General features: G+C 42.0%; 2 protein-coding genes across 17 annotated transcripts in view; one reads left to right on the top strand and one right to left on the bottom strand.

Moving 5' to 3' along the window:
* GPR107 (G protein-coupled receptor 107) overlaps positions 1–18,778 on the bottom strand; it is a 36,953-nt gene extending 18,175 nt beyond the window's left edge. For both annotated transcript variants that reach the window (XM_026101768.2, XM_026101769.2), the window contains exons 1-13: positions 18,608–18,778; positions 13,064–13,189; positions 12,125–12,175; positions 11,806–11,894; positions 10,720–10,886; positions 8,908–8,942; positions 8,651–8,707; positions 7,681–7,791; positions 6,042–6,175; positions 5,066–5,141; positions 3,976–4,049; positions 3,298–3,415; positions 2,168–2,298 (exon numbers count right to left, since the gene is read on the bottom strand). In XM_026101768.2, the coding sequence (XP_025957553.2) occupies positions 2,168–2,298; positions 3,298–3,415; positions 3,976–4,049; positions 5,066–5,141; positions 6,042–6,175; positions 7,681–7,791; positions 8,651–8,707; positions 8,908–8,942; positions 10,720–10,886; positions 11,806–11,894; positions 12,125–12,175; positions 13,064–13,189; positions 18,608–18,718 (1,280 nt within the window). In that variant the 5' untranslated portion in view covers positions 18,719–18,778. The remainder of the gene's footprint in view (positions 1–2,167; positions 2,299–3,297; positions 3,416–3,975; positions 4,050–5,065; positions 5,142–6,041; positions 6,176–7,680; positions 7,792–8,650; positions 8,708–8,907; positions 8,943–10,719; positions 10,887–11,805; positions 11,895–12,124; positions 12,176–13,063; positions 13,190–18,607) is intronic.
* A 4,813-nt stretch (positions 18,779–23,591) lies between these two features.
* The window catches only part of FNBP1 (formin binding protein 1), a 103,320-nt gene continuing 102,325 nt past the window's right edge, over positions 23,592–24,586 (top strand). For all 15 annotated transcript variants that reach the window (XM_026101832.2, XM_026101844.2, XM_026101843.2 and 12 more), the window contains exon 1: positions 23,592–23,915. In XM_026101832.2, the coding sequence (XP_025957617.1) occupies positions 23,892–23,915 (24 nt within the window). In that variant the 5' untranslated portion in view covers positions 23,592–23,891. The remainder of the gene's footprint in view (positions 23,916–24,586) is intronic.

Below are 24,586 nucleotides of genomic sequence, written 5' to 3'. Positions count from 1 at the left end.
AAAGCCTACTTCAGCCTACAGAAAGCTCTGTGGGAGGGAGGGAGCAGAGTGAAAAACTGGGGCATTTTCCAGCATGATTTCTCCTAGTTCAAGTAAGCTGAGCTACTATTCAAAGTTCTGCCAAGCATTTGGCATCTTACTGCTCTTTTAAGCTCTTTTCATTTAAATAGTTGATTACAGCTTAGACAGCTACATAGGCAGCTTATGTAACAGAGGCAACCCTGCAGGAATGGATTTTTTAGGGCCAAGTCTTAGTCACCTTGCTCACATGAGTCATGCCACCAGCTGCAGCAAGATGATCCAGATGAAAAAGGGTCAGGATTTATGTCCTAGGCTCAACTGCCAGTTTATGCAGGTATCCTGACAATGCAGGAACACCGGTTGCACACTATAAACAGTTATAGGACAGTTTGCTCACATGCATTTGTCCTTCAGATACAGTTGCTTTCTGGAAGGCAAGTCTGCACCAGCTTATCACTAGACAGGACATACAGGGCATTACACAGTAAGAACTGTCACCATAACAGCACCTTTATCACAGGAAAGAAAAGGCTCTATATAATGAAAATTAGTATTCCTGTAGTTATTTATCATACCCAAATGTTCTCAGTCTCAGAAGAGCTGCAGTGTTTTCATGGGAATGAAGGAAGAGGCAAGTAGGTACTGTCACGCAAATGTCTTGGAAGACAGTTCACAACCTTGGCAGAAGGTCACTAAGGCTTTGTGTAGTTTGGTCTTCACACAGAGGACAAACGGGAAGGCCAGTTCAGCTGAACCTACACTACTGAGCCAAGCTGAAGCTCACTGCTATCTACTGAGCAATATATACATTTCTATATACATATACACACATACATAAACAGATATAACTATATACTAAATATAATACACCACAATGCAATATATGCAAATATGATATATAGTAAATGTGAATTTATAAAATACATATTGCTGTATTTTTATATATTTGTATGAGTGTATATATACACACACATAATGCAAATATATAAATACATATATATGCATTATGAAACAGTTCCATGCTAGAGTGATGACATGTTTACTAGATACACATTTATATTCCCTCTGCATTACAGAAAAAATGAGATACTGAAAGAAAAATAAGAATATCCTGGTTTTATGAACTACAGTAGCCAGAAGCTCCTTTATTGCCTCCTTTAAATCCAGCTGTTTATCTAATTAAGACTAAAAATGAATTTAGAAGATAAATGTTCTGACTAACTGGCAAGAACTAACAATAGCATTTATCAGAGTTATCTGTGTTTTTAGTGGAGTTTTATATAACCAACATTTTTGGTTGCTGAGTGGAAGGAAGGGGCAGGGAAGTGTTCCCTCTGGGATTATTTCTTCTAACAGTCAAGTAAACATGCAGCTACTCTGGTTGAAGGCAGCACTGGTCACAGACAGCACTACTGTTTTAGCACTTAGTAGCTAAGTTTCCAGATTCATTCAGCAAAGCAAAACCCCTGTTCTCAATGCAAGAGATTCAGCACTTCTGAAAAATTCCAATTTCCAAAAGCAGCTATAGTCTGTTTGCACTGCCTTGTCCACACTTTAAGGCACCCACTCTAACTTATCAATTCCATATCTGGTTTTTCGGTTCCGTTTCCACTTTCAAAGGTTTAGATTTTTTTCCCTATATTGCTCCACTGATAGTCCTCAACCTTAATTTGCCAGAAGCCTCTCAGCTAGAGAGGATAACCAAGTTCAGCATTTGTATGCTTTTAGCCTTTATTGCCCCCTTTAGCACCCTAACAGAATCAATAAGCACCACTGAGTGATGAAAAAGGATAGAAAAACAGGTTATTTCTCAGAAACCATCACACGGTTTCCTACCAGCCTTGATGAAACTTGCACCTAAGCACAAAGGTTTGATGCCCATTATTAGTTCTCTATATAGTTTTTGACTGAAGATGACAGCCTGCTCATTTCCAAATGAGCTGTCTTCCACAACTCAGGATTAAAAAAAAAGGGGTTAAGGCTAATACATTTTAAGAGATTAATGGAATACTTAACTCTACAAAGCACTGAGATTTTCTTTGTTTTGGCAGTTCCTTCGCCTCTAACTAGCAGCCAATACCTCTCAGTTCAGGAACAGCCCTAGCCATCAGGGCTCAGCAACCATGCATCACATACAGCGACTCACCATACCACTGGAAACAGAATGGCTCCACAACATAGCAAGTCTACCAGGAAAAGGATTTCTTTCCACAGTCCATATTCAGTTGTTCCCTCTTCTGTTGACTCTATGATAATGTATGCCACATTTGCCAGTACCTACAGGACAAGAGGTGTTCAATGGTTCCAGAAGCTTTCCAAGAAGAGACTAGATATGGGCTGCCAATTCAGCAAAAGCTGCCTCATACTTGCAAGAGCCCATTCAGTAACATCAGTAATAATTCTGCATCTCTATGTCAAAATTACATGTTCAGCAACATCTTCACAGGATTTACAGAAGAAATTGATTGGAATTTATTTCTGCTGACATTAAAAAAAGTATTCCTTTCTGTTGTATACTATGCTGAATCTACTGGAGCAGTAGAGATAAAAGGAACAAAACCTATTCATTAAAATACAGAAACAGGACTTTGCATATACACAGATAGTAAACAGACTAAGCACATTATTCTAAATTGAGCAAATAATTCAGTTCAGTCATTGACAGTGTTCTCTGTACTCCACACCCCAGTTCTATAAGGACCCCAAACACTAAGTATATACTTCTGTTTTTGCAGGTGGGGAAGAGACTCCATTGTGAAAGGCAGAAATTCTGTTCCATGTACAACAGCAAATACAAGTGCTGTCGTCCTATTTACTTCAGGTCCTGATCATTTGAACATCCTGGGAATATTTCCCTCAGACCCAACGAACCTGCAAGTCTGTCCTCCCCTTTCTTTAAGCCCACTGAGCAAGCATTACAGAAGTGACAACTTTCATCTAATGTCTCTGCTTAGTACCTTAGGACTATTTTGCAGCTCAAGTTTTGCCTCAGCATGAATATAACTACCTTACAGCTACTTGTTGATTTGCTGACACTATTTGATCACTATTATCACATACTCAATATGGGGAGAAGAGTAGGATAGTTATACAAGTAGCTTCTGGCCCTTTCACTGCTCCCCAAGAAATTCTAATTTAACTTATGCAGTAAAGGCTAACTGATAGGTTTAAGAAAGCAGTAATCACATGGTATATTGTTTCCGGTTCACTGCTTTTACAGTTTCCACAAGCTGTTCTCCTGTAAGATAGCAAGTATTGACACAAGTTGGTCCTCACCTGAAGCGGGATGACAATCATGAAAATTTTTTTGTCTTTATCTGAAAGGATGTGCTTGATGAAAGCCCAGCCTGTGCCAATGAGGGCAATAGTAATGAACAGAAGAGCACCCTTCAGTCTGAAAGAGAAGCAGATACCACAGTGAAAGACTTATTTTGTCATACTCCTTCCTCTGCCCAGGTCATCTAAAGCCACTAACCTAAACAACTGCACTGCAGTCCACAACTCTAAGGAGCGCCTATCCTACGACAGTGAAGCAGATGTACTCGCTTACAACTGTGTATCACAGCAATATTAGATTTCATTCACAACTGTCAATACATGCAATCTTTTCCTGGGGGAGTCATCCATTTACCACAATGAAAGGGAGAAAACACTGGCAGCTGCACCCTCTCACCATTCACACTATAAACAAATCAGATACTTGAATATTAGCATGAACAAAGAAAAGCAAAGCTTCTCCTTTTACTCCTCCACCCACATAAGTATCAATTGTCTGCAGCTGCCCTCTAAGTAGAGCTTTCCCCTCTACACCACAGGGCTGATTGTTGTCTTGTCACTCAGACCACAGTGCCAAAGAATCAGCAATTTCCCAGTTTTGGGGGGGGGGGGGGGGGAGGGGGAATAAATTCAGTTTCATTCTTTGAATCTATCAAAACACTATTTTGACATACTTACAGGTGAGTGATGTAATAGACAACAGCCCAGCCTTCAATAGGAAATCCCTGAGAAGAAATGTAGTGATAGTCGATCTGGAAGCAGAAAATAAGTGTTGCACCTTATAAAAGCTTTTTGTGAGCATCCTACCCATTACTATACCATTTCAAGTTTCAGTCTCCATCAGTACATATGAACTCAGCTCTGTTACATCTCAATACTTCCTCCCAACCTATTCTAATTTTGTTTAGCAGCAATGAAGTAGTTTCCATTTGTTTTATTTCCAAAGTGTTAGTGAATGTATCTTTTATACAATCTACACCCTTCCCACACAGCTCCCACACTAAACTATAGTTGATCACCTGCATTCAACTTTATTCATATCAACCTTATTCATTCATTTTTCAAACTCACTTGCATTAGGTGACTAGAGGCTTTCTAGTTTTACCTTCACTGGAAGCCAGATTCAAAAATATTAACTACCTCATGTTTGCAGCCATTATCCCAGCATGAACTTGATGGCAGAGATCATGGTTGGCATGAACATGGCAGGATTAAATGCTTGCCGTTTTATCATATGAGATCTTTCCAGTAGAAAGGCAGAGTCAATACAATTCAGTAGAGACTTTGGGTATTGAACATGTTAAAGCTCATAATGTCAGGTCTGTTTCAGTATGGCATATGTCATCTAAGGTAATGGCCTTGAATTTCAGAAGCAGACATTCATCAAGGTCTCTATTTACTAGTACTTACCATAAGCCACGTAGCTGCAGCAGCACCATAACTCAAGTCTTCAGGTCAGCCTCAGATGGCTGAAGCATTAGAGTTCATGGAACTCATTCAACCCTCACATATATGCTTGCTGCCACACCACTTCAGGCCATGCTTTCACTTGTATTTCAGAATGTGAATTTGTATCTGAGTTGGAATTTGCTGATGAAAACTGAATCATTTCCACCGAACACCTGCAGTTCAGTACCAAAGCTTCAATGGGAAAGATACTACACACACACACTCCTGCTATGATACAGATTTCTCTATAACAGCATGCCCTAAATTCCACTTTTCTACTTTCCAGTTGAGCAACTTGAGACAAGGAATATATACATACCGCATGGAACACTAAGGACAGAGATTTTGTGAAAGGAAGGGCTGCCATTAGCCAATGAATCTTAAACACATCATTTCTGGGAAGAAGAAAAAAAGTATCAACTAAGAGCCAGCAGGAAAATATCTTAATTTCACAAGGGTATTTCTTTATCATCTGCAAATGCCAAACAGTAACTCCCAGGCTGAGCTAACTATTGGAGGAAAGGGATTTTCTTTACTGAATGCTGCAGCCTGAATTTTTGCAACATTCTGAACATTTCAATGAGATGTTCTACAAGACTTAACACTTGCATTAGCTAAAAACAGCAATTCATAAGAATATCCTATACATTTAGATCATAACTGCTTTTAGAAAACTTACAGACATAATTCAAACAGGTAACATTTTTCCCAAATCACTATACCAGGCCACCAACCCAACTTCAGACTGCCATATAACCAGATCTCAAAGCAAACTCCAGACTAAGTCAGAAGTAAAGTTAAAATGGAATCCCAGGAGTTTCTGGCTTCTGATGCTATGTTTTTAAACTATTAAAAAAGCACAGTTTTCAGTTAGAAATTCCTACTGCTTTTAACTATAATCATTTTTTATGACTCCCCACTGCTATAAGCTACACTCCCCCATAGGAATTTGACTAAGTTTTCCTTGTTACTTTGTGCTACTTTCAAACAACGTTTTCCTCTTGTCATTGATTACAGGAGTTCCCTGTTCACTTTTCTTCACAATATATTCAAATATGTACACCACAATTTCTTTAACATTAGACTTGCTAACTTTGTAAAAATGGTCTGCAAAAATGATATTGATGGAAGTAATTGTTTAACTAGAAACTGTATGGATTAGACATACAAGATTGAAGCAGATTTGGAGTTTCAAGTAATTTAGTCTGACAGTGAATTGTACACAATAAAAGAAGGACAAAGAAATCTAATGAACTAGGTTCACACTTTTACTCATACAGAAGTAGTTTGTTTACCTGCGTTTACGAAGTATGTGGATCCACACAGTCCCAGACAGGAAAAAGAAGAGAGCCATAGAAATGTAAAGTTTTGGCAGTGGGATCTCGCCCGCTGACAGGTAGCTTTCAGGATTCTTTTCCGTAATTTCTATCTGAATATTAAAAATGTTACATGTACAGTTGAAAAAAATATTTTGCTAAAGCATTGAGTTAACAATTACAGTTCACAATCAAATTCACTCTTAAAGTTAACTTTCCTGAAGCTGTATCTTAGGAGACTCTTAAAAAAAGCAGTTTTTCATCCTGAAGAATCTCAAAACATTTTGCAAGTTACTCCTACAACAATAATTTCCTGGAAAAGCAGAAGAGGACAGAGGTTCCTTCTGGTACTTGAAGTATGGCACATAATTTAGAAAGCCAAAGTGATTTTTCCCAAATAACAGTTGGTCTGTATACTGAACTTCAGAATTTGCCCACATTTGATTCAGAAATATCTACGACCTTGCATAAACAAGCAGGTTTTTTTATCGCAGTCCTGATTTTTGATGTGGAGAGAACCTACATAGCTGCCAGTACTCACTCTCAGGTTTACTACAGTGGATTTCTTCACTTGTCAAAAGAAAGGAAGCACTCTGCTGCAAGCCTATTACCCTGTGACTCAAAAGACAGACGCTTTATCTAACATTTCATTTATGCCCCTAAACTGCTTGGTTATATGTGCTGAAACTTCATTAAAACAATCTATCAAGATCAACTTTCAGCAATGAAACAATTCTTTAGATAAAACCAAGCAGGCTAGTTATCCAGGTTCTCTTTTCTTTCCTCTTTCTTCAATGGGTCACAGCAACAAAACAGCAAACAAAACAAACTTAGCCTTTTCAATAGACAACCATGGGGAGCAGCTTTACAATAGTTTAGGCCGAAGTAAGCCAGGGCTGCAAAATTCTACTCCCTACACATTCCCTCACCTTTCCTTTGCACTAGCATCAGCACAACCATGTAACAAGCAGTTCAGGTGGCTGAAAGTTACCTTGGTCAATGAGAAATTCATTTCAGAATAGCTCACTACCCAGCAGCATGAATGCTGGTATGAGCACAGGGAAGTGAAAATGAAAGCTGTTCTAATATTCTGTGGCTTAAGATGGCATAGGACTAAACCCTTGGACTCCTCTCAAGCTGCTTCAAAAAAGATAGCATGCATGCTATAACACACAGCTTTTAAAAGGCTGCATTTAACACTGTACAAACGCATCTTAAATTAGACCAGAAAAATCAATGACAATGAATTCATGAAGACCAATAATTTAGAATGAAGCAGCAGGCTGAATATCAGCAATTATGTAAAGGAAAAAAAGTGTTTATTATAAGAGCAGCAAAACACAAGCAGCTGTTTAAGATCCAACCTCATTACAGCATGAAGTCACAACTGTGTAGACTGAAGCCGGCCTACATGTAGGCTTCAAATTTCCACACATTTTTCTAAAACTAGGATTTTAATTCTTCTTACTGTAGTTGCTTCCTTCAGAAATGCCACTACAGAGATTAAATGCACCGCTCAGTCGTTTCCCACTCCATATAGACTCATCTACAGTGTGTTCTGTATACAAGCTGGAATTGAAAACAAATGAGCTAATTATACTTTAGAAGTTATACTCACATCAAGACTAAATAGCTGTTGATCATTAGTCTGCCCATCACTGCCAACACATTTATGGAAATACAGGCTGTAGAGACCTTCTTGGTTATCAGCACTGATGTTGAAAAAAAACTGAAAATAAGGAACAGGAAAATCAGTATTTTATCATTCACAAGGGATTTACCTTGATAAGAAGCTATCTCCACTGGAGCATGAAGTCAGTCATTTTGTGTCAGCTGGTTCCTTTCAGCAACAATATTGTTATGAGGCTACCAGCAGGTATGCTGGTATATCTCAACATTTCAGACACAGGGCCATCACACCTAATTCTGATCGCGCAAGCTGATGATCCAAGACCTTTAGGCATCGGTGTTTTAATTACTTCACCACAGACAAAAGATAACAAGAAGTGTCCTATATTTAATGTGGTGAAGCATAAAATTTTTATCATAATACTTGCCCTAAAACATAAGCAGCTATTCTGCTCCTTCCCCAACTATACAAACATTCAGAGCCATGTGAACTCTCATGTGACACAAAACACATCCAAAATACGTTTGCTTTTTGTTAACCAAATATCCCAACTGAACCAGCATGCTGAAGTAAGGCATTAATCTGGTTACATACAGAAGAGAATCACCCTTTAAGTGAATCATCAGTTCAGGCTACAGCTATTTGTTGTTAGAATTCTGTATACACTAGTTGCACTACAGTAAACTTTAGTATGCTAAAGTCACAGATTATGATGTTTGGTGGGACTGCGCCATACAACAGGCGATCTAAAACAGCCCCTGCACTTTATAAGGAATGAGCTTTCTAGCATTTATCCTCACAAGAGTCCATCTGAAAAGCTTACTGAACTATCAAAGACACATCTGTAATAAGAAAGCAGGGATTACAGTAGGGAGCAGCAGACTTCTACTTTCCAGTAAGCACTACAGTGAGGGAACTGTCTGTACACGTTGAGACTAGACATTGACAGAAATCATACCTGAAATGAAAAAGTTCCTCTGTCATTGTGGACAGGATGTGCTTGTTCTACTATACTCTGGAAAAAGGAGAAGACAAACTTTTAGAATTTTAAGCAGGTAATACTATATTTGGCCACATCATCCAGACAACCAAAACTATCCTATATGTTTACAGTGGAGGTGAGAGCAAGGAGTGGCATGGCCACTTCCTGGCCATGATTACATCAGAATATTCCCCCAGGCTTTCTGAAAGAGAAAAGCAGATAGTTTCTCTTACCTGAGAGGATGTTGTACTTCGTTTGGACTTCTTATCTAGAGATAAAAGCATTCATGGCACATTTAGAGTGTTTGTGCTTAGACATTCTCACAGACTACTAGCTTTTGTACATTAGTAATACCTTCCCCAAGCCCTCCTACTCTTGTCTGCGTGGCAGTTTCCTAGATAATCATTAACAGCAGTTCTTCCCCAATCCCTCCTAACTCTCCCAGGACTCTTCCCTTAACTACATTTGAGGATTAATTCGGAATGAATGCTAGAATGGGCTTCCCTATTACTATACTTTCTACAAATCCTTATCCAAGAAATCTTTCCCTCCCGTTCAACCACAATACATACAACACAAAAACAACAATAAATATAGTATACCAGATGCAGGCTACCACTGTTTCAGTCTACAGCTACATGATTTTTAATGTTATTATTGAGAAATGTTAATCTGCACATTAATACATGGCCTGACAAACACATGGAAGCCCTTGGAAAGGATAAAAGTTAGCTCTTTACTAGGCAAGGCCCCAGTAATTAAAAAAAAAAAAAAAAAAAGAAAGGTGACCTGCTCAGTCAAGATCTGTTCTGAACTTGAAGAATTTAGGTTGATGGATAGACTTTGTTTGGGCAGCACATCAAATTCACAGCCTCACTTCAACAAACCCTATAAGAATCTTTCTAGACATAAGGTCATTCCATCCTACCAAGATGCAAAAGTTCAAGATTTAAGCTTTGCTTTTGGCTCTTGTATGTCAGCACACTCAACGTGAATGCTACGCTTCCTAATGCATGAAAAAGCAGATCAATGCTGCCAGATTTGCAAATCAATTATCTTCAGTGACAGCCAGCTTTAGCTCTTGTTAGAACAGCTGTACAAAATGAGGAAAGCATACTCTATTTTCCCTTATGTCAAAGCTTGCGAAAAAGACACAGCAAGACAGATGTAGCAGTCTGATCTGAAGTGGGGTTTGATACATTTCTGAACTCTTCGAGGAAGGGATAACATGAACTGTTTAGAGCTAACTCCATCAGAGCAAAGACTATCAAATTGTTTCCTCTGCTGGTCTGGAAGCCAAAGATACATGCCTCCACAAAAGGTTACTGGTATAGTTGCTCTTCCCTCCCCATGACTTCTAAGCAACAGACTGGATTTTGACTCTCTTCAGATAGGGAAGACCAGACTCAGAAATGTTGAATGAAAAGGACCTGTACAGGCCTCTAATCCAGCCTCCCACTCAAAGCAGGACTACTGTCAATACTAGATCAGGCTGGTCCCAGCTTTGTTTAGCCAAGTGTTTAAAACCTTCAAAGGTGGAGATTCTACAACTTCCATATGTGACCTGCTACAGTGCTGTAATAACCACCTAGGAATGAGTTTTTTCCTAACATCCTGAGTTGCCCAAAACTTAACAAGGTGGCAACAGCTACAAGTTGCAGCTTGGCACTACCAGAGAGGGCTTGGCTCCACTGCCCTTCTAACTCTCCTTTTGAGTAGTTGTAGGCCGCTATAAAATTTCCCCTTAGCCTTCTTTTCATCAGAAAAAAGACAACCAGCTATCTCAACGCCTCCTCATAGATCATACTGTAGGCCTCTGACCATCTTGTTAGGCCTTCACTGAATGAGCAGAACTGGATATACGCATGGCATTTCACTGAATATGAGAGACTAGCCCAAAAAGTAACTCTGTGCACAGGTATACACAAGACTGCATGTCAAACTGTAGCGTAAAGGGACCCTGGAATCTGACCACAGCACACTTGGATACACATCAACCAGAAATAGCAGTGAGAGAACATACATGTCAGGTTTAGCAGGCTTACCTCTGCTGGCTGGATTTTTTTCGGCCTCAGCAGAAGTTTTGCTAGAATCACTGCTTTGTTCGGAAGGTTTTGGAGTCTTGGTAATCAAGGCAGTAACATTTTCCTCAGACATGAATGAAATTTTAGGTAACAGGGCAGCAGCTTCTGCAGAGAATCGCACTTTCACACTAAATGAACAAAGTTTTTGAACAAAAAGAAAGCAAATCAACATTTCTAAAGAGGCTATCTGTCATAGTCCACAAATCATCAGTAAAGGAAAAACCAACTTCTTATCAAAAATACTATCTTAGAGGGGGAAAAAAAAGAAGCTGCTAGGGAAAAAAGTTTGAGCATTTCCACTCTTGAGTGCCATTAAGACAGATATCCTGCGAGATCTGTTAGATCAGTGTAAGAACTAAGAGGTCTCCAGGGGGTGATTTCAACTCTGGAATTAGGAGCTCAACTTTTTCCATTGCCCACACAGGAAAGTTAAATGTAAACAGTGCAAGTATTACCCTGCTTAGTCTTCAAAACAATACAACTGAGTGTCTTGACTTGCTCTTTTACCAACGAGAACAGGAAAAGCACCAGACCATGACTTACAGCAGCCTGGTATTCAACTGACCACTGTAGAAGTGACACTACACAATTATGTCAAACACGTGCAAAGCCAAAGAAAAATAAGTTTCTTCACCTTCGATAACTAGGGACATTGTTTTCACTCAAACATAATTAAAGTTGTTCTTGTAAGAGGAAACAATACAGCCTTCAAGGTACTTCCATAAAAGAAGTAACCCAAGACAACGAATCAAACGGCATGTTCACAATAAGAGCTGCAAACACAACCTGGGTCTTCAAGTTCATGTCTCCAGCAGTAATTGTTAGGGCATGACTCATGTCCTGTGTCCCCTTACCCCTCCAACATACAAGGATTCTTGAACCACTTTATATCCCAGATTTTCTTTCACTGTCATCTTTACCCTACTCTCACATAACCTATTAAGAATAAGACTACATGCACAGCAGCTTTCCAAGCTCCTAAAGAAGCCCCATGAATCTTAAACTTCAACTACAGAAATAACCTAAAAATACTGTACATTTACTCACACTTCATTTTTGAAGTCCAGAAGTAAGATTACAACTGAAACATCTTGCTCTGGTTTCTTTTTCAAGATACAGTAATCCACTTCTTCATCCTGGCAACATAATCAAAACATTTTTTGAGTGCCCTCCTGTTAATAAGAAATGAGACATGCTTGTTTCCTGGTAGAGGTTACTGTTCTTAGTCTAGCAAGCTGTAAAACTGAATCATCCTTAAAAAACTGCCCATTTACAGCCCTTTTTTACTTCCTACCATTCCTGGAGGAAGGCAGACTACAAGATGTCTCCAGTTTAGCAAAGAAAAGTCCATATGCCTTATTCTTACCAGGTAAGTGGAGAACCCATCATTCCTTGTTCGATCCAAACTGAACCCCACCTAAAAGAGAAATTAAGATGAATCTATCAAATTAAAACAGCTCAGGTCCTCCCAATACCAGAAGTCAAGCCATCATTGAAAGAGCTGAAGATACTGCTCTTGAAATAAATAAACTTATGTTTAAGGCAGAATCCAGGTATTTGTCTCATTACTTAATCAGACAGAGAACATTATTCCAATGCAAAAAAGTTGCTGCTTTGTCCATATCAACTAAGAATAAAAAAGTATATATATATTTTTGGCTCAAACCCAAACTAATCCAGAGCTCAGCTCAGACCAGTCCAGTCCAGGTCCCTCCTGGCACTGGTCCCTTGTTACTCTGTTATTTTATTTCTTTTCCTAATCTTTTTGCTTGAGGAAAATACTGAATACTTTTAGTAATAAAAGAGATAGAAATATGCATAGAAATAAGAACACAGATCTGTTTTTTTACCCTGTATTTCAATATCTCTATTAAAATTGCTAATATAATGTGCTATATACTCAATGTGAAAGTTCTCTGAAAATTCAGAGGACAGTCACTGTACTGGGAACCTGTTAAAATAATGGTTACAAATTGTATTGGAACATAACAGGACAAGAGTGTGATCAACCCATGTCAGAGGACTGTTTAGGCAACCTATGTTTAATACAGGTTATATATACACAGACTCCTCAGGCGACTTCAGTAGAGGATCTGATAAATTAAAGATTCTCCTTAAAATAGAACAGGTAGCACCCAAGGATAAATCTGACAATATACATATCTTAGCAAATGGCTAACAATGGGAAACAAAGCCAACGGCAGCACCAGTTAAGAGCTAACACCTCAAATAAGTCAAAGCAGCCACTGCAAAGGCAATTTTACAGGAAGCTTACTACAGCCTTCAGGCTTATGAATTAACTTACTGCTGAGCTACTCTTTTCATCAGAGCCCGCAGGTGGCTTCAGTGAAAGATTGCTGACATTGACTTTCATGAAACCATCCTTGAAGAAGCCAAAGGTATTCAGGTGCACTTTCTGCCTCACATCATCCTAAGAGAAAGAAAACAGTTTACAACAGTTACACAGACAGTCATCTGCAGCAGCAATTAAGGAGGAAGGGGGGAATAACACAGATAAGTGTTTTGAGTGAATACTTAAGTGTCAATCTGAGCCCCCCCAAGAGCAAGTTTCTTTAAAATACCATCAGACACATCCAACTACTTCACAGGAAGCAATCAACTCTTCCAATAAGTTGGACAAGAATTTTAAACAAACATGTCTTTGTTAATTACGTGGCTATACTCCTGACAGACATGAAAGGAAAAAGTCTGAAGGAAGTAAAACTTCTGGCACCACTGATTAAACAGAATATTGCTACAAAAAAAGAGGAAACTAGATGAATCCAGATAGCCACTCTGAACCCTAGCTACTGTCACTGTGACAGACTGAAGAGGAAATAGTTGACTACAATGCACTTACCTAACTGAGAGCTGGGTTTTGGCTAGGAGAGTAATAAATATCACAGTGTATTATCATCCCGTGAGATCTCATATTTTAGGCAGGGTCAATGCTTGGATTGTTAAGCACCTAACACACTGGAAAACTGTGCACAGTGTGGAAGAGAAATTCCTTATGTAGCCTGTTTCCTCCAAAGGATTTTGAGCAAGGCCTTTACTTACCACTTGAGCACACTCTTGTAAATAGGATAAATAAAGAATATGGTGTGTATATACAGGGACAAACAATCCCAAGGCACCTTCAGAGCTTCGGTTAGTTTGTCTGTAACATCAGAAATCCGGCTCCCTCACCTACTCCCCGTTTTAGCTGTGGTATAATTTCCCTCTTCTCAGATGAGAACGCTGTAGAAATCGATCCCTTTTCCTACCTTGCACAGCTGATAAATAATCAAGTACACTGAGCTTTTAGAAAAACAAACAAACAAAAAAACCCACCTGCCGCACAGGTCATGAGGGACCTCACATGAAAAGCACTGAAGGTTACACACAGAGCTGCCACATCAGATGAGGAAAGGTCATACACTTGTTACTTGGCATTTGTACAATCAATAACTAGGTACACAGTTGGGCCCTCAATTCTACAGGACCATTAATTGGAAGAAAAGGAGCAGAACAACAAAAATTAAAAAGCATGTTTAAAACCCAATTTAAAGCACTTTTATAAGTCACTAAAACTTGTTTCCTCCATTTCTCACGTGTTGTAGGTGAAAAAGACAGATTTCTTCCTCCACCAGAAAGAATACACTGAATATGAGCAGTGTAAAGTTTCTGTCAAGTATCATAGTTTTTCTAAAGGAAAAGATATTTGGATTGCAAAATACTCTAAGCAGAGAACTTCTAAGAGAGAACTGCTAAACACAATCAGACTATTCTGGACCAGGTACTGGAAGACTGAACTAATAATTCCAGAAGTTTAGTAAGTTGCACCTTCTCTTCCCTCATCCCCAGTATTAATTTTGATATCTCTCCATCGAATGTTCCCTACACATAAATATCAGACCTGAACAGTAAAACACTAATCCTGACACAACTCACCTGTAGTCTAGCTGTAATAAGAGATAGTCCTAATAGAATTAAGTTAACCTTGCAAATAACCAGATGGTTCCCTTAATGTTCAGAGGAGAAAAAAAAGTTAGTGACACGTGGCTCACAGCAGATGCTTTGTTTAACAGAGTATTATAGCTGCGCTCTCCTTGGGTTCTGGGTCATTTACATCCTCGAAACAAGAGTCCATCTGGTTCATTTAGCAGTGCTATCAATATAATTTCTCATTCAAACAGAGAATTAATACCAGCTCTTCAAATATTACAGCAGGTATATATTAATCACATCTGGACAAATAAGCATCTGCCTGGCTGATGGAGGCTGTGGGGATTTAGTGCTATCCAGCCATCTAGAGAGTTTTACACCTTGTAAACATAACCAGAGACAGCTGCTAACTCAAAGTACTTGCAAAAGCTATACAGTTCAATTCGAGTTCATTTACTCCACTGGTTCACTAATATGCTCCCCACCAAAAGATATTCAATACACCATGCACATGCTTTCCTCCCTGGTTTTATCTCAGCTTTAAGCTCTTAGAGTTTACAGATTTAGTTCACAAATCCTTCAGCTTTACATGATCCCACACACAGCCGCTAGTTGCGGACAAGCAACACCACACCCTCCACATATTGACAGCTTAAAGACATTGGCGTACTAATAATTTTGTCTCACTCTCACAAGAGGTTTAACAGGTTTGAAACATCTAGCTATCGTTTATAATCACTCAGCTTCTCACTTCAAAAGAATGTGATCTACATTTACAACGAAGGTGTGAACCAGTACAAGCAGAAATACTTAAGTGTCTGAGTTGTTAGCATATGCTGAATTTTAACTTATGTAGGATGCATTCAACAGTTAAGCCTGTCTCTGTAAGAACAAGTGATCTGGGACTCATCACTAACAGGTTACATTCAGACCCATACAGGAAGCAGTCAGCCATTTTCCATAAAAATCTTCCCTGATTCTTTCACTCCTTTAGGATGAAAAGCGATCCCACACTATCTGAATGAGATTAAAATAAAGTAGTATCTCAGATCCATAATCCAGGGTGGGCAGAGAAATCACCTTCTTTTTAGCCAAGACCAAGACATTTCAGCCAAGATCCAATTGCGATCGTGCTGTCAGTACTGTGAAAGCTTTAACTGATAACACTTATTACATGGAGTGAGTTTTCTGCATACTAGAAACAAGCCAGGATTTTATGATGTATTTGTGTAAGCCCTGTATAAATGATTTCAAAAGTCTTTCAAATTTGAGCAATTGAAGCCTGAGACCTACCAACATAAGAAGGCCAGAAGTATTTATGAGCAGAAACAAAACACAATACATAACTGAAAAATAACATCCTCCAAATAATAATTTAACATGAGATGGCAATCTTGGCAATGTCACAAAATAAGAGGTCTTACTTATCCCTCTTGGAAGCCAGTGAGTAACAAGATAACAGACTTCAATCAGAAGCTAACACCACAAACCGCTACACAGCTTTGTCAGCTGGATCGTTCCTCTTGATAGATCACTGGAAATCTGCAAGTTCAACTACTCACTAGCATTAAACTTAACCACTTGCCTGAGAAAGGCCTCATTTAGACCAACTTCCCCATTCTCTGAAGCAGTTTGTCCCTGCAATTATGCAAAACATAAGGCCCCAATATTGTATCATTCAGCTGTTAAGACATAACAAAGTCACTGCTTGGTTAAGCAACTCCTGCCCATGCAGGGCAAGGCACTGGTGTTACCAAGCAGTTCAATAACATAACAGTGAAACAGTTCACAGCACAGGAAAATCCAAAATGCTCAGCAAGCCTAAAGATCATAATCAGAATCAGCATACTCTCTATTTTGTTAAAAGAAACATTCCAAATGTCAGTTACTTCTGAAAACCTCTGAAATTACCGTGAGTCTTGTAAAATTTCAGGTTTTTTAGAGTCTTATTTATTTAAAGATACCAAATTCAATTAATGAAGCTGATAACACAGGCTAACCAGGGAAAGAGTCTCCCTCAATGACATGTTAGTCTAACAGCAAGATTCAACAATATCATTTTTCCCCCTTGGAGAAAATAAATCATTTTCCATGTTTATTAAAACATACAAGGAAGTTATTTTTTAGAACAGGAAGCCACCCAGATTTTGGCTTGCTTTTGACAAGAGAAAAAGTTTCACCTTAGCACGTTAGTTACAAAGACTCAAGAACAAGGCTTTTCTAACCAACTTAAACAATAACAGCTTGTTTGAAGAAGCCTAATATCAAACATTCACTCAAAGCCGAGGCCTTTAGCTTGGCACAGCGTCAAAGCGTAGTTACAAACAAGGAGCCAATAGCAAGAACACTGGAACGGAGATTTCCTTGTGAAAGGGTATGGTTGTTGGAGCCTGATGTTTACACAAATGCCATAAACCAGCAGATGAAGTAGAGACAGAGAGACTGCACCCAGACAATTAAGCTCGTGTTTATACAGGAGGTTGACAAAGGCATTAAGCACTTCTGCTTTCTTCAGTGTTTGTTAAGTCAGTGCTGTAATTCACACAAGATACTTGCAAAACTAAATCCATACCCTAATTCCACCAATTACAAAAATGGGCAGACTAGATTTAGCAATTAATTTAGGTAATTAAGAGATACCATGACAGGAACTAGAAGCCTTGTTCACTGCTGAGAACATTTGCTCAAGGCCAGTGGGAAAGGTGGTTTTTTTGGTTTTTTGTTTGTTTGTGTTTTTTAAATGGAAGAGAGAGGTATCGCCCCAGGAGAAATTCTTCCAGCACTCAACTGTTGGTTGCAAATTCCTCAAAACAATAATGTAACTAGCACAAGTCTCTTAATTTGTTGCTTCAGAGAAAAATTTTCTTTTGCTGAAGCAGAACAATGTTCATGCAGCTGCACATTAGGCAACTACATACTCTAGAAACTTCCCTAGAGATAAATCACAAGTGTTTTCTTGTTGGTCACTGTATTCCAGAGGCTGAAGAGGGGCTCCTGGAAAGTTTTTGCACTCTCCCTAAACTGCTAGAAAGACACATACAACTTAATTTCTGGTGTTTCTATTGACAAAATAGCTCGCATCAGTGACAACAAAAACCAAATTAACGCACCTTACGCTAAAGGTTGACAGAGTGCTTCATGAACTAGACAGAAATCCTTGAAAAGCATCACCCCAAAGGACTCAGTTTCTCCATCATATAACCAGGTGCAGTTTTTCATCAAAAGCACAACAGGCAGCAGCAGCCCAGACTTGCAGGTCTTTGCCAACATCTGCACCACTACACATCAAGCACGCCAAATAACCACTCTTCTTCAAACATAGATACAACACCACCACACTCAAGGTACAGCCAGAGGTCTATTAAATTTTAATAGAGAACTGTCAACATCAGTATCTTCCTCTGCCTCTAACGATCATTTGATTACCACAAAGAAAGTACTTCAGTAAAAGGAGTCATCGCGTCCTTCAGAGCTGCATGACCAGCATCAGGACAGAAAGATAACTGCAGGACGCAGAGTCAAAGCAAGCCCAAACCCACCCAGAAGCCTCCCCGCCCTCCCCAGCGAGCGCCGCACCCTCCTCGTCGCGCAGAGCTCGCCCTCTCATTAGCGCCAGGGCGGGAAGGAGCTGCGCCCTCCAACCGCTGCGTTTTTGAGGGCCCTCCGCACTTTTTCCTCAGGACTAAGAGACAAAAGGCCACAAAAGCGGGGGACAGGGGTAACGGGAGAAGCAGAACCGAACGGCGGGGCGGGCGGAGGGGCAGGGCTCAACGCGCAGCAGGGGGAGCCAGGCCCCAGAGGGAGGCGGCAGGTGAAGCCGGAGGGCCGGGCCCGGCCTCGCCACAACCGGCCCAGGGTGGGGGGAAGGCCCGCCCTACGGGGGGGGCCGAGGCGGCGGGGCCGGGGGCGGTGCAGGCCTTACTTTGAGGGTGAGGTGATGGACGCGGGCGGCGGCGCGGCCCGCCCAGAGCAGCGCCAGCCCCAGCACGGCCGCGGCCCGCCACAGCGGAACGCGGACGCCGCGGGCCGCCATGTTTATTCCAGCATCAGCATCCTCTTCCCGCCTCACTTCCGGGGTCAGGGGGTGGGGGCACGTGACCCAGGCGGGGGGCGGGGCCTGCCCTGTCACCGCCGGTTTGGACCTGTCACCGCCGGTTTGGGACTTGTCACGGCCGGTTTGGACCTGTCACCGCCGGTTCGGACCTGTCAGCGCTGATTCGGGGCCTCCCAGCCCGTTTCTCCCCTCCAGGGCCCCACCTGATGCTGGGCTCTGCTGCAGTGGGCTGCCCCCACAGTCTACTCTGGGGAGGCCCTGTCACCTCAGGGGGGGCCAGGGCCATGGTGGCCACTCTCCCCTTCCCCGCTCACACCCCCGGGGTGGCCCTCAGTGTCCCTGCTCACCCAGGCCCCCCAGCCTCCCTCCTCGCAAGGGGACACCCCTCTATAGACCCCCCCCAAGCCTCCACCAGGCTGCCCTTTGTGGAGGCTCCAGCGAGGCCCCGATCCCGTTGGAGGCACTCGCGGGGCTGGTCCGGTCCCAGCCGAGGGCCACAGCTCTGCCCTCTTTAGTCTTTTGCCAGGCAACTTCTGCTGTTTTGTAGGTAGGTCTGGGTTTGTCGCGTCTAGCTCAGCGGTGGATAGGCCGGCCCATTTGGGCTTCTTGCCGGGAGCTTTGGTGAGGGCGGATGCGTGAGAGTCAGGTAGTCCACGTAACTGAAGAAATCGCACCTTTCTGTTTAAAGCTGGCTTTGTAATACTAATTTTAAATACGATCACAAAAAAATGTCATAAAATGAAAGAGTTTTTTGCTTCCTTACTAGAATGGTTTTGAAACTATTGAATTGTTTGAAAACTATTTGCAACTGGTAACTATAGTCCCCTTTAAAATTAAAGGATAAACAAATTGAGCCTGCTTTCAGTAACTTCTTTGTTGCTCAAACTGAGGGTAACACAAGAAGCAAACGGGGCATGAACAGGGGCAATTAAAATTTTTTTAAGCTAAGACATTGCTAAACGATTTTTGAAATAATTTGCAATTTCTTCTTTATGGGAAGCTGCCAATGTAAATAAATGTAATTCTTCCTGTCCTGTAGGACATGTCAGCTCTTGAAACTCAGGGATTCTGATTTTCCCCTTTAGTGTACGGAGTCGCAACTGTGCAAGTTTCTCCGTATAGATCCTAGTGAACAGCTAGATTGGAATGGGTGAGTAGTAAAATGGAAGAGAGGGTGAATAGGTAGAGAAAAATCGATAGTCTTGACCTTTATAATAGAAAAATGCAAAATGTCACGTCTTTGTACAGAGATGTTCTCTCTTACAGTTTCGATTCCCCCTTTTCCTTTGATACATTTGATAAAGACAGAAATCTTGCCATCACCCCAAGAAACCTGGACTGATATCAGAAAATGTCTGGAAGCAACAAAAACGTAACGTGGGTTTTTCTAATAGGATTTTGTCACCAGGTAATAACTTCTAGCGGCCGCTAGATGTCCTTTCAGCATCAAGCCTTGCACTGAACTTATCTTCATTGCACAGATTGTATGAAGTCTATATAATTATGAACATCACATAATCCATTTTGAAAAGATGTCTCTGATCCAGATATTTTCTTGCAATTAATATTTTTCATGTTGTAATTAGCATAATTCCTGCGCACAGACCAGCCTGGGAGCCCCTGCAGGCTTATGACTCCTGTGGAATAGTTGCTTGCAAACACAGCAGCAGTGTAGGTTTTCATGCCTTGCTCCACTGCTAAGTTTCAGTCCCACTTTAATGGACTACTTTAGTGGTCAAATAGCCTGAGGCTTTCTCCTATAACTTGGGGGATTGGCTCAGTTGAAGAGCTTCTCTGGGTCTGAACATGCTTGCTAGTAATGATCAGGAGCTTTATGCCACAGACTAGAAACTGTCTGAAGACTGACAGCAAGGGTCAGCCAAGAGCCTAGCTCATCAGGCAAGGTCATGGGGATGAGACAGGTCCAAGGCTGAACTAAGAAGTCAGCCCACAGATCAGGGTCAGGCCTGCTGAAAGCAGCCAGGATCAGACACAGTCTAGTGATTACCAGGCAGCTCTGTAGCAATGAGGAAGGTCTAGCATCTTCTTAGGAAGTCAGTCTGTAGATCAGAGTCCAGATCAACAGGGTCTACAGCTACAACTGAGCCAGAGCATAGTGCTCTTATAGCATAGTACAAACAAGGACTTAGGGCTCAGGCCTGAGCTTAAATGGGGCTTCTGGGCCCATGAGCAGAGGGTGTGGGTGGAGGCTCCGGGTGAGGCTGGTCAGGGGCATTAAAGCCTATTAGCACCTTCAGGGCCCTGACAGGGCATATCAGGAGAGTGAAGGTTCCCTGCTGTGTATGTGAATGACCGGGGTGGTATCATAACAGCAGAAAGGAAGCAGCTGTAATGGTGATAACCTTAGGGAAAGGTGTGTTCTCTTCCTTTCCTAGTGCTGTTTCAGTCCCACGGTATGAGAGGTTACTAGTAAAGCCTGTGTTCCTTGTCTTGGACATGGATAATCTGGGCAGAATTCTAAAGTTAAAAGGGAAGCAGCTGTAAGGGTGATGACCCCAGGGGAAAGGTGTGTCCTCTTCCTCTGGTATCCTGGAAGTGGGAAATGCTTGTAGGGGTTTTGAAAGTTTGGATTTTTTTTGGCCTTGTATACTGAGTAAGCTAGCCCAGAGAAAAAGAGATTAGATTGAACTATTATTCAGAGATTTATCTTACTTTTGCTGGCTGCTAAATTATTTAGAAAGCATTCTATCTGGTTGTCATCATGTGGGGGAATCAACAAGATTGGATTGGAGTCTCCTAAACAAAATTCTGATCTTCTAGAAAGGGAATTGCTTCTATTTGGGTTTAGGGTCTACCCCTGGGACTGCTCTGAGTGGTAACCACAGAAGAGATAAGCAGAGAATTTATGGGAATAAGCACGCACCTAGGTAACAGATCCAAATGGTCCTGTGCTCATTGCAGTTGAGGGAAAACTCCTGCTACCTTCTGTTTTGCTCTGATTTGGAGTCTGAAAATTAAGTAACAGAGTGACAGATAATCTATTTCATAAGTGCCATTTTGAACTGCTCTTTTGGGGCTAGGACCTACTGAGACTTCCAGCTTTATATTTCAGCATAAAAGGCTCACAATGCTCCCATCATTGTTAATTATATTTGTAATTAGCAACTCACTAAGCAACAGGCCCTGCTGGTTTTGGCATTGTACAAATGAAAGTAATAATGTAGGTGGCAGTCACTGTCTTAGTTTCAGGCTAAGTAATAAAGACATAGTGAAAAGTCTCTTTCCAGAAATATTTGGATTTTATTTGGTTTGTGTCTTGAAAAATAGTAAGGCCTGACTACACAAATTTTAATAGCTTCCTTTTTTTTTTTTTTTTTTTTTTTTTTGATGGCTGATTCTAATGTGCCATCATCCTTGCATTTCTGGTCTTTATCTTTCTATAACTAGTTAAGTGTTTTTTATCTTCTTTCAGTGTGGACAGGTTTCGCTGCCCATGCTGGTGTAACAGGTTTGCCTTGTTCCCCTCCCAGCTCTTTGTACAAAAGGAAATTCCAGAGCAAATTTGCCTCAGATGATACTGTGTTTTGTCTCCATATCTTCTTTTATTCAAGTATTTATGGATTAAGTTCTCAAAATGTTCCAGTACCACCATGTTGTCTGGTTTTGCAATGAGTTCTGGATGGACCTAAGTCTAAGGACAGTGGGCTTTGGCATCGCTTCTCTGAGAGTCTGTGGAGGTATAAGGCCTTGGAAGATTGTGGTTGCGCTTAAGGCAGCATGGCAGGCTCGAATATTTAAACATGTTGGCAACAGCAGGCTGGAGTACCGCACAAAAATGGACTGAACAATGTGTCTTTAAATTGTTTTGAAGTCAGTCCTTAAAGGTAATAACTTTCAAGGATAAACAAAAGCCTCCTTTCAAAGGCAACTGTGTGAGGAGCAGCATTCTACTCTTATGTTCAAATCATTTGAACTAAGTAGGATAAAAATAAATGCAGTTCAGTAATTAACATAACATTTGCCTTCACTGTTGTTCAAAATGTTGGGGTCGCTTCCTAAGTCAAGTCTCTTCTCGTTCTTTCTCATGTAGGTTTATATCTAAGCGTTAGGGAGTGAAAGGAGAACTGCCTTAATCTAAAGTTTAAATCTAAGAGCTGACCAGCTGCTACAGCAGGGGCTGTCTTCTGACCTCACAAGGTTCCCAGCCCTCCATGAGTAGATAGTTTTGTTCCTCAGGTGAATAATTTTTTTTTCCTATTGTAAATCTTTCATGAACAGATGCAGCAATAAATATAAGATAGTAATCTAAAGCCCTTTTTACATTTCTGGTAGCCGAAAAGCAGGAATGTAAAATCAGATTAAGTGACGCAGCTCAAATAAATGCTGTTACAGAGGAAGACGAGCACAGAATAAATCTTACATCTCTGGCAAGGAAATGAACCATTTTCTGCAAGGCCCACATAATTGCTACAATATCCCACATCGATATAAAGACAGATAATTTGATTATTTTTCTGCGTGCTTGTTGACTGCATGGGTGACAAATGGTGGATTTAACATTCCTGGATTTGGGTTATTTTCTAGCTTGAAGGACTAATGAGATTCCTGCAGTCAGTTTTAAGGGTGCATTGGGTTTTTTTTCCCTCTCCACTTGGGCAGTTGCCTCCCTCTAAATGGTCAAAACATGAACATTTGCTTAAAAAAAATAGTAACAGTATTAAAAAACCGAACACAGTGTGAGAGAGCGGTAAGGGAAGGGGGAGGCCGGGCAGCGGGAGGGGCTGGCCGGGGGGAGCCGCCGCTCCTGGTGCGCGGCCCCGCCAGCCCCGGGCTGCGCGGCCCCGCCGCGCCTGCGCAGTGCGCGCCCTCCCCCCTCCCCGGCCCCGGGCCGCGCCTGCGCAGTGCGCGGGAGCTGTCAAGCGCCCCCCTCCACCCTGCCTCTCCGCGCGGCGCTGCTCGGGCCATTTTGCGGCGCGATGAGGCGGGAGCGGCGGTGAGCAGCGCCCGGCCCCGTCGCGCTGCGCCGCGCTCCGCACCGCCCCGCCCCGCGGGGGCCCGACTCGGCACTGCCTGCGCGGGGAGCGAAGGGGAAGGAAGCCCGGCCGCTCGCAGGGGAGAGCGAGAGGAAAAGAGCGAGACCCCGCCGCCCGCCGTCCCCTCAGCGCCGGCCCTCGGCGGCGCTGCGGGAGCCATGAGCTGGGGCACGGAGCTGTGGGTGAGTGGAGCGAGCGCGCGCGGGGGCCGCGCTGAGGGGGCGCAGCCGTTGCGGCCGTTGCCGCGGAGCGCCGCGCCCGCCCCGTGTCATAACGGTCCGCGCGGCGGGGCGGCGGCGGCGGCACCGCGGGAAGGCGCCCGCCGCCCCCGGGGCCGCTGCCCTGGCGGCGCGGCGCGGCGCGGCGAGGGGGGCTCTCGGCGGCGGCTGCCCTTCCCAGAAAGTTTTACGTGCGGCGGCTGCGGGGAGTCCTCCCCCGAGGTTTATTTATTTGCTTCGGTGAAATAAATACGGAGCCGCGCACGCACAAAGAGTTGCAATTCCAGACCGGAGAGAGGCTTTCGGGCAGCGGCTGTTGTGCGTGTGGCTTCGGCAGGAGGCTGGAGGAGAGGCTCCGAGGTGGATTTATGTACAAGGGGTCCAATTTCAGGAGAGGGAGCTGCAGGGAAGGAAAGCCATATGATAAAATTTCCTTTCACTGCTGTTTTTTTCCCCACGCTTCTTTTGTAGGAAGGACGTTTTTATTAGTTTTCTGTTGTGTGTAAATAAATACGTTTTCAAGGTGAAGAGGGTCTAAATGTGTAGGCTCCTTGGTCGTTTGTGAAGTGAACCTGGAAAATGGGAAGTAAAAATGTGTTTGGTTTACACTGAAACGTTACTGTAAAATACCTAAC

The sequence above is a fragment of the Dromaius novaehollandiae genome, chromosome 20 (genome assembly GCF_036370855.1).
Source record: "Dromaius novaehollandiae isolate bDroNov1 chromosome 20, bDroNov1.hap1, whole genome shotgun sequence".
NCBI classification, from domain to species: domain Eukaryota; kingdom Metazoa; phylum Chordata; class Aves; order Casuariiformes; family Dromaiidae; genus Dromaius; species Dromaius novaehollandiae.
The sequence above is the reverse complement of the archived record's forward strand: the minus strand, read 5'-3'. Positions and strand labels throughout refer to the sequence as shown.